This window comes from Scardinius erythrophthalmus, assembly GCF_964197995.2.
Source record: "Scardinius erythrophthalmus genome assembly, chromosome: 9".
NCBI classification, from domain to species: Eukaryota; Metazoa; Chordata; class Actinopteri; order Cypriniformes; family Leuciscidae; genus Scardinius; species Scardinius erythrophthalmus.
In genome coordinates, this window is record NC_138229.1 from 41,676,296 (window position 1) to 41,692,964 (window position 16,669).

At 41.7% G+C, this 16,669-nt stretch overlaps 1 protein-coding gene across 1 annotated transcript in view; it reads right to left on the reverse strand.

The window, feature by feature from the left end:
- LOC308695884 (uncharacterized protein) overlaps positions 1–16,669 on the reverse strand; it is a 40,902-nt gene that overhangs the window by 8,770 nt on the left and 15,463 nt on the right. Inside the window, exons 4-11 of the mRNA XM_081374145.1 lie at positions 16,242–16,605; positions 15,786–15,901; positions 15,688–15,713; positions 15,489–15,529; positions 15,093–15,137; positions 10,502–10,634; positions 10,150–10,309; positions 8,633–8,756 (exon numbers count right to left, since the gene is read on the reverse strand). Of these exons, the coding sequence (XP_081230271.1) occupies positions 8,633–8,756; positions 10,150–10,309; positions 10,502–10,634; positions 15,093–15,137; positions 15,489–15,529; positions 15,688–15,713; positions 15,786–15,901; positions 16,242–16,605 (1,009 nt within the window). The remainder of the gene's footprint in view (positions 1–8,632; positions 8,757–10,149; positions 10,310–10,501; positions 10,635–15,092; positions 15,138–15,488; positions 15,530–15,687; positions 15,714–15,785; positions 15,902–16,241; positions 16,606–16,669) is intronic.

Sequence of the window (16,669 nt, forward strand, 5' to 3'; positions counted from 1 at the left end):
GATTCAGGGCGCGTCAGAATGGGTGCTGAAAACTATAAAACACGGCTATTCGCTTCAATTCGCTCATCGCCCTCCGCGCTATACAGCACAGACGGAGACGAGAGTGAGTTCAGAAGCGGCGCACTTGCTTCAAGCAGAAATAGCGAAGCTGCTGCGCAAAGGGGCTATAGAACAGGTTCATCCTTCTTTGAGCGAGTCGGGCTTTTACAGCCGCTACTTCCTCGTGCCCAAGAAGGACGGAGCGTTCAGACCTATTTTAGATCTGAGACATCTGAACAAAGCCCTCATGAGACGGCCGTTCAAGATGATCACAACCAGAAAAATCCTCGCGCAGATTCGCCCAGGAGACTGGTTTATCTCTCTCGATCTAAAAGACGCATACTTTCAGATCCAGATAACTCCCCGTCACAGGCCATTCTTGAGATTCGCCTTCGAGGGTCGAGTATATCAGTACACAGTCCTGCCGTTCGGCCTGTCTTTGGCACCCCGTACATTTACGAAATGCATGGACACGGCCCTCGCTCCCCTGAGGAAACAGGGAATGCGAATACTGAATTATCTGGACGATTGGCTTATTCTAGCGCAGTCAGAGACGGAACTTGTCTCACAGAACAGCGCTTCTCAGCCATCTGGAGGAGCTGGGTCTCTCGGTCAACTGGACCAAGAGCTCGCTATCACCCCGTCAGTCAATTTCCTTTCTTGGAATAGAACTGGACTCGGTGGCTATGACGGCCAGACTGTCGGAGCAGCGCGCGCGCCGCATCCGCCTTCTCGCCGCATCCCTCCAAATAGGCAGCCGGGTTCCGCTGAGGACATTCCAGCGTATCCTGGGGCATATGGCCTCAGCTGCAGCAGTGCTCCAGCTGGGTTTACTGCGCATGCGCCCGCTCCAACGCTGGCTGAAAATGCGCGTGCCCCACCGAGCCTGGGCGGCCGGCGGCTTGCGAGTCAGAGTGAATCAGGGATGCATTTCAGCCCTGCAGCCCTGGCTGGCAGCCGAATGGTATCACACAGGAGTGACTATGGGAGTGTTTTCACACCGGAAAGTTGTCTCGACAGACGCTTCCAACCTAGGTTGGGGAGCGCTCTTCGAAGGCAGACCGGTCTATGGCCGCTGGTCAGACCAGGAGAATCTCCTACACATAAACTGTCTAGAGATGCTCGCGGTCGAGAAAGCGCTCAAACACTTCCTCCCATTCCTCCACGGTCACCATGTTCTAGTCCGTACGGACAATACATCGGTAGTGGCCTACGTGAATCACCAGGGCGGTGTCAGATCAAAGATGCTCTGCACCCTGGCGGAACGCCTCCTCGTGTGGGCTCAGCACTCTCTGCGCTCGCTGAGAGCCGCGCATGTGCCTGGCCACCTGAACGAGGGCCCCGACAGACTGTCCAGGGACAACGTTCCCCCTGGGGAGTGGTCTCTACACCCCCAAACAGTCCAGTCACTGTGGCGACGGTTCGGCAGAGCGAAAGTCGACCTTTTTGCGTCAAAAGACAACGCTCACTGCCCAGAGTTCTTCTCGAAGAACGAGGACGCGCTGGCCCAGATCTGGCCCAGCGGCCCGTTGTACGCTTTTCCCCCGGTCTCTCTGCTGCCTCAGGTCATCGAGAGAATCAGGGAAGCGCGCCACTCAGTGCTCCTCATAGCCCCATGCTGGGAGAACCAAGCTTGGTTCCCGGATCTAATACAGCTGGCAGACTCAGCCCCCTGGCCGATACCGGTGAGGAGAGACCTCCTCTCTCAAGCACGCGGATCGATATGGCATCCCCATCCAGAGCGCTGGTCTCTGCATGCGTGGAGCCTCAACGATTACACGCTAATCTGCCAGACGGGGTCATGAACACGATCATACAATCTAGAGCCCCCTCTACGAGGCGGCTCTACATGTCGAAATGGTCAGTGTTTAACACATGGTGCACTGCTAAGGGGCTCGATCCACAGACATGTGGGGTATGGCGAGTACTGTGTTTCCTTCAAGAGCTACTGGACGCGGGCAGGTCCCCCTCCACGCTCAAAGTCTATGTTGCGGCCATTTCAGCGCTCTCGGTTTCTGAGCAGGGCCGCGCATTAGGAAGGAACGAGCTCGTCATCCGCTTCCTTAGGGGAGCCAGGAGGATGAACCCCCCGCGACCCCCCTCGGTTCCTATGTGGGATCTCTCTCTGGTCTTGGAGGCCCTGAGAGCGCATCCCTTCGAACCCTTGGAAACTGTGGATATGAAATACCTCACGCTCAAAACCGTTTTTCTGATAGCACTGTCGTCAGTCAAACGAGTGGGAGACCTTCACGCGTTATCTGTTAACGCCGCGTGCCTCGAGTTCGGACCTAATGACTCCAAAGTCATTCTCAGACCGAGGCATGGGTACGTTCCAAAAATTTTGGGCACTCCCTTCAGAGCACAGGTCATTTCCCTCTCAGCCCTGCCGACGCACGGCAGCGAGGCCGATAGTAATCTCCTCTGCCCGGTCAGGGCGTTGAGAAACTACATTTCACGGTCCGCCGCTTTCAGGCGCTCGGATCAGCTCTTTGTTTCGTTTGGTGGGCGCACCAAGGGTCTCGCCGCCTCGAAACACAGCCTGTCCAGATGGATAGTGGACGCTATTGCTGCTGCTTATGCGTCTAAAGACCTGCAGTGCCCATTGGGCGTTCGAGCTCATTCCACTAGAGGCATGGCCTCGTCGTGGGCATGGTCCAGCGGGATTCCCATTCATGACATTTGTGCAGCGGCAGGCTGGGCCTCCCCCTCCACGTTTGTTAGGTTTTACAAACTGGATGTTCCCGCCTTGCAGGCGAAAGTCTTATCAGTCTAAGTCTCGCGTATGCCAGCCCACTATCTGTGCGCGGGCTACGTTGTGTGATTTAGCTCTACTGGTTGAGCTGCACTATACAGGGAATTGGCAGTTAGGACCGGCCGTGCCGCTCCTAACCCCCTAGTGTGTGCTTATGTACGGCGCTAGCCCTCTTCGGGCTGCCCGGCTCTCCGCTATCACGTTCCCCGGGCTCTCCCTGGGACTCATTCAGTGGATGCTGGGCGCGCACGGCGTTGACAAGGGCGTTCCCGTAGCGTAAGCTAACTACGCAATACGAGAGAACCTCTCGTAAGAGAACGTTTCGGTTACTCACGTAACCTCTGTTCTCTCTAGAAGAGGGAACGAGTATTGCGTAGCCCGCCGTGCTCGCGCCACGAGCTCATTTCGCTTCATGCGACAGAAACCAGAGAAGCAGCCTCCGAGCCCTGTTTATATACGCTAAGCCACACCCCTTTTCGCGGGCTGTGACGCATTAAGCGCGCCAAGCGCGCTCATTGGTCGTGACGTCACGCCAAGGGCTCAGCGGTAGGCTGCTGCAGTTGCCGCAGGGCAGCCAATGGGCACGCTAGTTAGCTTGCCCTAGGTCTGCAGGCTGCCGCACTGCGTTGACAAGATTATAAAAATTAAGGATAATTTTTGGCTTCAGTATCTCGAGAAAGAAAGGCTTTCCCGTAGCGTAAGCTAACTACGCAATACTCGTTCCCTCTTCTAGAGAGAACAGAGGTTACGTGAGTAACCGAAACACAACACAAGGTTGCCAACAGGGGTGTAAACCGGACGTTTTGTCGCGATACAAAATAGATTCTCTCATCCAGATATTCGATGTTTGAACGGTCGACACAGGCTGTGTTTACACTGCAAGTCTTACTGCACACATCTGATCTTTTTTCTTTGAGCCAGTTTACATTTACTTTAGACACGACTGGTATCCGATATCTGTGTTTACATTCATTTCTGGCAAAGAAGATTGAGTTAATCCGGACAAAGCGCCCTCTCATCCACACTGGCGCTCTCCAAAAGTTTCTCATCCACACTGAGACGTCGGGAAACGCTAACTTCTCCTTACAGCGCATGTGTAAAACACCTCATGAAAGCTCACTGAGATGAAGCAGACAGAACACACATAATCAAGTTATCACGCAATTATTCTGACAGGATCATTTTATTTAGCTAAATATCTCCGCATTCACTGATCGTCCATCGGTCGCGCTGTCTCACCGTTACATGTTTGGTCTAAAACAAATCCTCTCATGTTTTACCGCAGGACAGCAAATGAGAGTACATTTTCTGTTGAAGACTCAAATTTTTATCTAATATTGTTTTTAGTATTATTATTACTTTTTATTAATATTCATAATCAGTAGTATTATTAATCAGTAGTATTATGTATCTGTGTTAGAGACTTTGGGAGATTTAGACTGAAATGTATGTGCAGTGTTTTCACCAAGCATAGCATAAAGAGATAACATTGTTAATGGGAACCACACGTTTCTCTGGTGATGTTTTAGTCACATTGGCCCTCATTTATCAAAAGTGCGTACACCAAATTTCCAGCGTACACCTGGCGTACACCCAAAACCACGGTGACTTTGAGATTTATCAATATGGACTTTGGCGTACGGCACGCTCAAATCCTACACCTGCTCAGGAGGTGGTGTACGCACGTTTTGAGTGCGGGAATGCGCAGAAAAACAATTCCTAACACCACAAAACGCACTGACAAACTAAAAGATATAATATATTATGACCCACTGTAAAAAAACAGCAACATAGTAATTATAAAATTAAGTGTTTATTTTTGTGCAACATGGACTTCAATGTTCAATTTGTGAATTTGCCAAAGCATTTCAATTGTAGGTATATGTATTCCATAAGTTGCGAGCCTGTGCGCTTTACCTGACGTTTCAAGCCTTGTTTATACTTTCGCCTGGCTCCGCAGCGCGAGTCTCCGCAGACTGCGCGCGCACCTCCCCAAACGGACGAGGTGTTTATACTCGACGTGCTCGCCGTTGTACTATTCTTTGAAACGATGGTTAGGCCAGGGTTAGGCCCGGCCGGTGTGCACGGACTGGGTTTAGTAATGAAAGACTTTCAATGACCAAAAAAATAATTCAGACTGACAAAATAATAAAAATGCCATTCTTCTTATTTTAAATAATAATAATAATACAAATAATAATAATAACGAAAATCTTCTTCTAAATAACAATAAGCGTCATTAATAATAAAAATCTATAAATCAATTTTGTTTCTTTCCACTTCCCTGGTTTCGCTTTCTCTTTCTCAAAGAAGTTTCTCTTCTTTGCCGTCTTCCGTGTGTCCATGGCGTAAAATGAGGGCGTGTGGGAAGCGGAGACTTGAATATATAGGGGAGTGTTATTCTAATGACGATCGATTTCAGCCGCGGCATTTATCAAGGGCAGGTATTGCGTACACCAGAATTTCAAAGGTACGCACAGCTTCATAAATCAGGCGATGAGAAGGGTGTAAGCATAATCTTACGCCAATATATACGCCCTTTCTACGCAAGATTGATAAATGAGGGCCATTATAATCATGTGTTTCACATCATGTGTTTTCCTGATAATGCAGTTTTCTGGTCAACATATACAATAACTGATAGTCTTTGTTTATGGCAGAGAGATGACGAGATGTTGGCTAATGGTATAAAAACCAAGCCCTTTTGTATGAAAAGCAGAAGATGACTGAGAAGCTGAATCAAGACCTTTGTTTTATCCATGTCTCTTCTTCCTATGTTTTATATTAAATAAATAAGAGATCTCTTGGCAAAATCACTGGTGTCTGCTTCCATGAAATCAAACAACAGGGGAAAGCAAGATTTTTAAATCAACAGTCATGTTTGCAGGACTGTGATATGAAGAGTGTGTGAAGGAACATATTTAGCAGCTGTGTGGAAGTGAAAAGCACATAACAGGCACAATACCGGTATAAACATGAATATCTGTGGGTTCAATACGCGTCACATGACTAAACTTGTCATTGTTCTTAAATGCAACCGTTTTCTCAGAACACGAAAACTGCGTTTTCCAATGCATCCACTTTGGAGTGTTTTCGTAGCTAAAAATGGCGTCTCAGTGCGGCCGGAAGGCGAGAAGGAGAGACAGAGATGCGTTTTCAAATGTATAAGTGTGAACAAGGCCTGAGATTGCAAGTGTGAATTACAGCGGTGTGTAATAGTGAAGCTGCTCATTTATTCACACACACAGCGCTTATCACCTCAGTGCTGCTGGCAGTGGCGGCTGGTGCTAAAAAATTTGGGGGGGGCACAACAAACTGAATTTTTAATTCAGGACTGAATGTAGGCTTATTGTTAAATAACAATTTAACAGTGATAATAATGTAGCTATCATTAGCCTAAAGTTTAGCTAAAACTTCAGCCGGTAGGGTAGCCAATTGCCAAATAAATCAGAATTTTTGGGCTAAATGGCGATGTATGGTATAATCTGAGTATTTAATTATTATTTTTCTATTTGAATAAAAAAAACCTGTATTTAATTTAAAAAAAAAAATAATATCCTGATCGATATTGTCCTACAAACAATGTTCATATTGAAGGTTATAAAAACAAACATAGTGTTGCTGTCTATCTGCAGTCTATCCAAAAAGGGGTCAAATCACATTACATTCTAACATTGCAACATTACAATCTAAAAACAAAATAATGCTTTTTAAAGAAGTAGTTAAATTTACTAAACCAAAAAAAAAAAAAAAAAAAAAAGCTAATATCATAAAAATACACATGTAGGTTTGAAATTCTCTACCACATTTATGTTCACCAACAACAACAAATATTCAACAACAAATGTTTTAGCTAAATATATTTATAATTTAGTGCTGCTAATGTATATTTTAGTCAGAATAATTGCGCTCCTATTCATTGCGCTCCGTCTGTTCGGTGCGCATGCACGCGGGGGCGCTCGTTCACGGAAGTATAGCTTGCAGAAAGCTCGCCCACTCATGACAGCAAACTGGACTTTCTAACATTTACAGATGGAAAATATGTCCGTGAAATGTAAGTTATGCACTGAGGAAATTATTGGATGTCACTTCAGCTTATGGCTAAATACTATTAGTGGTACATTTGTTTCCACCAATCGCTGCACAAGTTAAGTTTACGTATGATGACGAAAGCACGTTAGTGCGAGCCCTCCCGGAACCCATAGAGAATGCATTGCAGTGCCTGCAGTTCGAAAAAAAAAATCTTTGAATGTAAGTCTATGGGAAGACTCTGGGCGATTCTCAGCCAGAGTGAAATCGCCCAAAAAGAGGCGGTACTCCACAGAACGTGACTCGGCGCTGATTGGACTATATCCAGAGGCAGAACAACAGTGAGTGACTGTTAGCGTAACTCTGTGGTTGAATGAGATAGTGATTGAAAAAGTCCCTTTCACACTTTAGTGGTGCGTCGCCCGATCGCCCTAATGAAGAAACCGCCGCTGGCTGCTGGGCAGATAAACATAATCATGTTTGGCTTGGTCCCCTCAAAGTTGCGTTGGATTTTCTCTTCAGCATAAAGGTTTAGAGACCCATCTATCACTGTTTTCCATGTTTGTATAGTTAGTTTATGGAGTAAATATATAGGCTATAATCTGTGTGTTTACATTCTAGCTGTTTTAAAGATGGCGGGTGCTGGTGTTCCGCGTGCGTTCAGTCAATCAGCGTACACTAACGTCACGGGTAGTTCCTATAGTGCTGGTTTAGACCCTACTCTGAAGTAGGACCTAAATTAGTTCCTACAAATGGAGTTCCTAGAACTAAAATCGTTCCTAGTTCCTGCGGTGCGAACACGCCGACATCCGGGTACTTTAGCCAATAGTTCTAGGAGCTGTGAAAAGGTTCCTCCGGTCGGAAAGCGGCTGATGTTTCTGTTCTTCTTAACGATAAAGTTACATTTCTTTTAGGGCTGCATATTGAAGAAAATACACGATAACTCATTAAATAATGCGATATTCGATAAGCGATTCGATAATGCTTAAAGTGTGTAAAATAAACTTAATTATCTTTGAAATATATTTAAAATTATACAACCAACATGCTGACAAGAAAACACCCCTTCAGCTTCTGACAGTGAACAGCAGTGTTTTACTGTGGCAGAAGAAGTGTTATTTAACATCAGTGTAAAGGTTCAGGTAGGCCTTCATTAGGTTTATTGACAACAGAAACTGAATAATCAAATGTAAAAATAAAACATTACTTAGTTTTCACTGAATGAATTAAATATATACTGATTCTTATTAAAGCTACAGAAGTTATTCAGCCAAGAGCAGCGAGTGATTTACTCTGTCTTTTGTTCATGACCCAGAGTATTGCAAGCTGTTGTAATATATACATCTGCGATATTTCGATATAGTGTGCAGCCATAATTTCTTAACTATAAAGTTTCCACCTTAGTAAAAAGAAAAGTGAGTTTTAGCGTGAGCACATACAGGCACATCTGCTCATGATACGATCTTTGTGGGAAACAGTGGCTCAGAACAAATGCGAAAAAAAATAAATAACATAATCGGATCTCGTGTGTATTTGTGCGTTCACGTGTGCAAAACACTCCGATGTGTCAGATCAGATGCGAGTAAAAAAATAGGATTTTCTTGTGCCAGTGTAAACACAGCCAGAGATGTTGAGTGTCGAAATAAAGGTGTTGCATCAATGCATCGCATCATTAGTCTTTTGATCCATACCGATGTATCGTGACACCCCTAGCTGCCAATCCATGGTTAACTTGCTACTGTAGTGAACTTCATATGCATGATGTCAGTGAGTTTGTCTGGATATGAGTGTGTTGTCATGTTTCTCCTCTACCTGCTGCTGAGACTGAGGTTATCTCCATCGGTCTGGCCTCGTCCGGCCGCCTGCGACGCCTTCTTCCCCAGCTCCAGCATCTCCTTAATGTTCAGCTCCACATTCATCACGGATATGTAGCCGTCTGTGAACACGACAGCAGAAGAGAGACCGTCTCCTTTCAGGCTCAGAAACTACATTAACTCCTGCAAGAGATTCTCTAGGACACTGGGATGACTTTCAAAAAGTGGTCAACTTTATTTTATCTTAAAGGGGTGGCTGATTATGATTTCAGTTTTCTAACTTTAGTTAGTGTGTAATGTTGCTGTTTGAGCATAAACAAGATCTGCAAAGTCACGACGCTCAAAGCAAAGCGATTTCTGTAAAAGAAAATATCTCCTTTAGGGACCACAACAAACGGCTGGTAGAGACTACAGGAGCTTTATCCCGGGTTAGTGACATCACCAGCCCTAGAATTTACTTATAAAACGGTTAGTACCAATCCTTGATTCTGATTGGTCGATAGCTTTATTTATGATAAAACATGACTATAACTGTTTCACCCAAGCTGTGTCTGAAACCGCTCACTCGTTCACTCATTCACTAATCCCTACATAGTGAATGCCAGTTGAGTGCACTACATCAGCAAAGAGTGAACGAAAATATGGGTGAGCGAATTCAGACGCTGACATAATTATCCCGCGCCAGAGAGCTCGGTCATACACATTACCTACTCATCTTTAATATTTCCCTTTTTGGCTGTATGAATTGTATGTAACAATTGTATGTATGTATTTTTCACGTGTATTGCGTTATTTGATAAAAAAAAAAGATAATAAAAACACTTGCTTGTCATATTTATTTACTTTTTACATTTATATGTGAAAATAAAAGAGAACAAAACACTACACAACACATTTGTTTATTCAAATATAGATATAACGGTATATATATATATATATATATATATATATATATATATATATATATATATATATATATATATATATATATATATATATATATATATATATATATATATATATATATATATATATATATATATAAATAACCAGGCGTCTGGTCTTATACATGATTGTTTTCTAACTCGCGTGCACCGTTGCCATGGTGACATTTTATTTTTCATTCGCGCTCTATCGCCTTATCGTGTTGGACTGTGGGAAATAGGTTCTCAGCAAGTGTACATCGTATGTACACTCGAATTCAGAGAGGATTGTGGGTAAAAGTAGTGAACGAATGTAGGGAATGATGTCGTTCACTCAGAATTCGGACACCACTACAAAATGGCCGACACCCTAAATAGTGCACTATATAGTGGATAGGGAGCGATTTCAGACACAGCTCCAATGTCTCTATGCATCACTACACAACACCCCTAACAACCACTCTTAGCAACGTCAACGTTCTCATTGATATTGTTCATTGAAGCTTATAGAGTATTGTGAGAGATTGAATAAGTGAGTGTACTTGCATTTACATTATAAGCCATGACTAGAAGATTTGTAAGAACGTCTCACATTTGTGGTTGGCGTCTCTGGCCAGCCATTTGCCCTTGGGGCAGTTGACCGTTCGGATGATGCTGATGAGATCCCCACTTTTGACGGGCAGGTCGTATTTGCGGAGTTTGCTGGCCGCCAGCACTCGGGCCCGATACATGGGCTCTTCCAGTCCGGTGATCTACGGGGAAACATGGGAAATATATCAGGACCTGCAGGACGCCTGGAGGAGTTACACTAATGTATGTCACCAAAGCAAACGGCATCTAGAAAAGTGTGCTTGTGCTATCCATCTCTAAAGTGAACACCAGTGCGTTTGAATCTATATCTGCGCTACATGAAGTGTGGCTTTAATTTACGCATCTGAATTCACTTTAAACTTCTTGTGCAACATGTTTCTCTTCTTGTCCTTCTCTTTCTGCTCTTTCTTCTCCTTCTCCAGACGCTGCTTCTCCCTCTTCTTCAGCTCTTTATCCTCCTGGTGTTCAGGGCTCAGCTGCTTCTTTCTGGAAGAAACACATGTTTTAGCAGGTCAGCGTCTATGAGGAACAAGCTTTGTTCAGAGTCTCAACTGGTAAATCACCAGATTGGCTGTGTTTTAGCAATGAAACATGTGTTACAAGTTACGTATATAAGCACATCTCATGGCCAAGTGAAAAAACTCCCAATAATAAGAAATCATAAGAAAGACACAAAATTATAATCATATTTAATATAATTGAAATTAATCCAGTTACTTTAAAGTAATAATGATCTATTTTTCCTTGCTCAGACAACATTTTCACTGGCCTCAACACAAAAGCCTGATTTATTAAGATTAAGATTTTTTTTTTGTACTCCAATAACTTCAATTCATGAACACTTTTGCTGGAAAATGGTGGAAAACAAGACAAAACATTGCTGAGTGTAAACATATTAAACACATTCTTACTGAAACTTTCAGTACTATTACAAGTCGTTTTTTCAAATTCAGCAAAATTTCTAGATAATATCTTTTTGTGACAAATCAACAGAATCTGAAACAATGAAAAGTGCATCACAGAAAACTAAATCTGATGCACAAGACCAATGGATCTAATGGCATGACTGGGCCAAAAGGGCATGTGACCCGCACTATAGCCTGTCCAGAAGAGCTTTTCATGACTATAGTGTGCATTAGCGCCCGCTTTGTTAGCGGCGTTGGTTATGGAAGTAATTTCTCCATTTATTTCTCCCATAGGGATTTTTAAAAAGTCTTTGCTAAAGCGTTATAAGCCATGAATCAAACCAACCAGCTTCGAGAACCACAACATTACAAACTTTGATTTGAAGCCAAAAAAAAAAAAAGTTAGAAAATTGGACAAAAAGACAAAAGGTGCAAGACTGTGAACCTAATGGCTTTAGAAAGAAAGAACTACAGTCCCGTGAAGCACTGCAGACAGCATAACTGAATTAATAATAAATTAATATAAAACTACATGTAGGAAAGAGAAGATCCAAGGCACTCTTCTTCAAAATGATTTAGAAAGCCTTTATTTAACTGGCTGTATAATGGTAGACAATTTAAAAGACATGGGGGAAAAAGCAACCCACGCGTAGCGGCACAAACAGCCTTCTTCAGGGTGTGCTTTCCAACCAAACAACTTCCTCTTTTATATGTGCTAATCAGAAACACCTGAGTGACATAAGACATGCACATACAGAGAAAGTCCACTAGGCGGATACATTGCAGATTGAATCTGTAAAAGTAATTTTAATCGGTCACCACCCCAAATACTCTAATCGTTTCTAAACCCTCAACCATTAGGCCTTCAGGACAGGGACGTGCACAGACATTTTGAGGGGCAGGGGCTCAAGTGAAATAAAGGGCACTTCTTATGTTTTTTTTTTTTTTTTACAAAAAAGTATATATATATTAACGCAACTCTGACTTCCTTTTTAAAAAAAAATATTTAAAAAGTTAATTAATTTTATCTTCCTCAAACTCACGCAATTGTTTCATTTTCATAAGATGTCTACAAAATAATCAGTTCACACAGAAACCATGGTCTCCTTAGTATTCACTAGGTTTATAGAGCAGCAAAGGAAACCATTCCACAATGTGCATGTTTTGAAAACATTTTCTATGCTACTAGTTTCAAGTATATATTTAGAATAACCTAAATAACTGCATCAAGCAGAGGGGCGTGTTTTACTAATAATTTGTTTATTTTTGCACAAGGCACTACATCATTTTAATTATTTTGGTGTTATCAGAATACATAACACTTTAAAATCAACACAAATATTCACTCTAAACTGAAGAGGGCTGTTGCTGCTATTTTGTTAACTTTACTGAAAAAATCACTGCAAAAATGATTGACAAAATACAAAAATACAGCAATTTAATAAAATTATTACAAAAAAAGGTCTTCTACTTCAAAATAAAATCTGTTACTTCCATTCCCTGGTTGTCTCTCCTTCCTCCCTTACGGCGGCAACCTTCTGGGGGCCACGTCCCTGTAGATGTTTATGCATGTACACACACACACACACACACACACAATAACTGATGGTGACTGACATGGACTTAGTTTCACATTTGAGGGAGGACTGTATCATCATCATCATCATCATCAAATAAAACCTTCAAAATCCACATTTAGATGGAGTTTGCTCTAAAAAATATTATGTGGCTTAGTAAATATTACAGAAATATTTAACTTTATTAACTTAATAAAATCTCTGAAAATCTTACTTGATTGTTTGAATTAAACTTACCAAAATAATTGAGTAAAAATTCAATAAAAGCCAATATCATGTATGTGGTTGTATGGAATACTATTTTATAAAGGTTTAGAGGAAATAAAAAAAGTTAAATTACTCATAAATAAAAAGTTAATTTATAATTATTGTTATTTTTAATGTTTAATGTTAACTTATTTCTACTCAGTTTTATGTATTAATGTACCAGATGCAGTTACTCAGATTTACTACATTTTTTAGAGTGTATCCTCCATCTGTTTGCATCTGTAGATTTCTTCTAAATTCACCAATTTAGATTTCTAAATTTCAGGGGGAAAGACTCTTGAAGTCATTAACTGGGGATGTTCTGTATGCAAATTAGGCGTCAACTAGTTAAATGGATAGTTCACTTTGAAATTAAATTTTGGTATGTTTTAGCTTACCTCAAGGGCATCCAAGATGTACAGGTAGGTGTCTTTTTTTCCGCAGTAGTTTCAATTATGATATTTTTAGGTCAAACCGTTCTTGTCTTTCAGTCCTATAATGCAGGTCTGTGGTCACTGTCTCAAAGAGCATGCACAGAGTCCAAATTAAAACAATTCCCCATCGTCCAAATTAAACAATTCCCCATCGTAAGTACACATTGATGGCCTAAGACATGAAACGAGCGGTTTGTGTGAGAAAACGAACAGTACTTATATCGTTTTTAGCTCTTATACACAGCCACGTCCAAGTGATCTGAGGGCACGCGCGCACCCTGGTGTGTGACGTGTACGCAGACTGGTGCATAGATATATACACTAGATGTCGCCTTAAAGACATTCGTTCCAATGAACTGCCGTAGATAAGGCAACATCTAGTGTATATGTCTATGCACCAGTCTGCGCACACGTCACACACCAGGATGCGCGCGCACCCTCAGATCACTTGGACGGACCTGATATTTAGATATACTATTCTTCAATAAATATATTTGTTTGACAGGGAAGCTGTGCGCAAAAAGGAATATATATTATTTTTCAAAAATAGAAAAAAAGCACCCCAGAAAAAAGGGCACTTTCTCTCCAGGAATAAAAAGGGCAGGTGCTCAAGCCCCCTTTGATGTCTATGTGTGCACGTGCCTGCTTCAGGATTACTATTGTGCACATTTTGGAAGTGTTTTGCCATAGGGTAATCTAAGACGTCTCTTGGTCCGGCCTACAAAAAAACATCCACATTTGCATGATAACCTTTATACCACAATAGTATTGAATTGCAATTAATGAATGCTTTTATGTTGTACATCTTATGCGTCTTGAAATTACAGAATTCTGTATCCGCCTAGTGGACCTTCTCTGTATGTGCATGTCTTATGTCACTCAGGTGTTTCTGATTAGCACATATAAAAGAGGAAGTTGTTTGGTTGGAAAGCACACCCTGATGAAGGCTGTTTGTGCCGCTACGCGTGGGTTGCTTTCCCCCCATGTCTTTTAAATTGTCTACCATTATATAGCCAGTTAAATAAAGGCTTTCTAAATCATTTTGAAGAAGAGTGCCTTGGATCTTCTCTTTCCTACATTTGTTTGAATTCCCGACCCCAAAGAGCACCTTCAAACACTCTTATTGAACTCCCTGAGCACCCTGGACATTTTGTCTTTCTAATATAAAACTACTTTCATATATTGTGAAAGAAATATTCACACACCATATAGTTTACGTTTATTGGAAAATGCGCATATATACATATATCTTAATAGCGTAGGGAGACGGACTCAAAATGCTTCATGGGACTGGCCGGATCTTTTGGCACATTTTGCTTGTTTCGAGACTCTGATTGGTGTAATGTTCTGCACAGCATCATGGGTAATGTAGTTTTCACCAGGAATTCTGCTGTTAATCAATATTAAAAACAAGCTGAAATAACGTGGGCTGACGGCCTCAACAGAAGCAAATACCATCGATTAACATCTCGTAGCTCACAGCAGGGCTGAATATAAAGGTTTATAAGGTTTCTCTGAAAAACTCTATGGAGAAAATGAATACTAGTTTTTACTTGAACCCATTAAGAACATTTTCTCTCATAATTTACATCAACGCGTTGTTCTCAAATATAAACCTCCAATTCTTCTAAATCTTGTCCTTCCTCAAAGAATCTGGAGAGGACATGGGATGTGTTTGAGCTTACCCACATTATAGTAATGAGATTTAGTTTTCACAGATTACAGTAGAGTACATGTACCTTCACAGAGTTCAGTCACAAAACAAAACAAATCTCATAATACCTTTCGTGATGACTGTGGCCATTGTGGTCTTCAGCTGTATTAGACCTTCACATCGCGAGGGGGAAACAACAAAAACAAAAAGTTTGCACTGCAAAAAATGCTTTTGTCCCATTTCAAGTCCAAATATTTAAAAAAAAAACTTAAATCAAGAGGCATTTACTAAAGTAGTAAAATGCCATAAGATATTATACCTTATTTTCTGGGGAAATCAAGTGAATATTTGCTTAAAACAAGTAAGAAAAATTTCGTTTCTGTTTGAATTAAGATTTTTTTTTTGACCCCATAGGCAGATCATTTAGCTTTTGCAGTCTACTCTTATTTAACTGTGCAGAATTTGAAAACCACATTTATCATCAGTTTCCTGACAGCAGCAGAGTGAAATAAGTGCTGACAAACCACTGAGAGACGTGCCATATATTCTTCCAAATCTCTTCTTTCTGTCAAACAAATCAAGAGATCAACAGAAATAATACACATCATTATTAGCATTGCTCAAGCTGGCAAAGACACATGCTATCATGATATATCAAACATAATATTTCATATAAATTAACAATTCTTTAATAAATGGCAATAATATGAATGAATCCCTCACCGCATGGCCGTTATCAGCGTATGGATCTGAAGGAGAAAGTGCATCAGTCGTTATCCTCCACTCATTGACTAGAGCTGTAATGCTGACATAATACTCACTTTTAGGAGCTCCTTTACTCTTCAACGAGTTTTGAGCAAAAGAAAATTTGTGAACGGTTTCCACATCCTCATAAACATTGTCAAATGTCCCATGCAAACGCCTTTCCTTAGGAAAACTGAGGGGAAAAGAAGAAGAACATATCGATGAGATGAAGTCTGTTCGGCAATATAAAAAAAAAAAAAAGAAGTAAAAGGGTTATGCATGAAATTGATACACTATTTATTATTTATTGATCAAATCTAGTAATTTAAAGGTAAATAAAATAAAAAATGCATAAAAAAATATATAGAAATGAAATAAAAATAAGCTTTCTGAAAAAAAAAAAAAAAAAAAAAAAAAAACACTATCATTTTAGGGCTTCGGGTCATTTTGACCCGCGAGGGAATGATGCAACTTAACATTGTTAACACGTATTTCAGGAAGATCCCACATAATGAGAGAAATGAAACGTTTACACGGGTTGTGATGGAAGCTGGTATTCAGTGTGTGATCCGTTCATTCTGAGGTCAGAGGTCGCCAAGATGCCTGCGCTTGTGGCTTGCTCTGAGGACTGAGCGAGAGCGTCTCCTGACGGCGTGTCCCGTGGGCCAGCATCCCCTGGAGAACATGTGACCGGGAGAGCCGGTGTATCCGGGCCGGTGTGTTCCTCTGCCGGAGGCGGCGAGGAGTCGGGGAACTCTGTGGCCTCTAACTCCAGGGCTGCCAGATCGATCGCATCACATTCTGCTGCAAACACGTCGAAATCTGGGAATTCGGGAGCAGGTAAACTCGTGTCCTCAAGTGACGCATCAGCGGTGGCAGAAATCTCCGGCTCCGGATCTGGAAAAACAGAGAACAAGAAATCAGCTCCTGAAACAACATTATTCTGAATGGATGAGCTGCA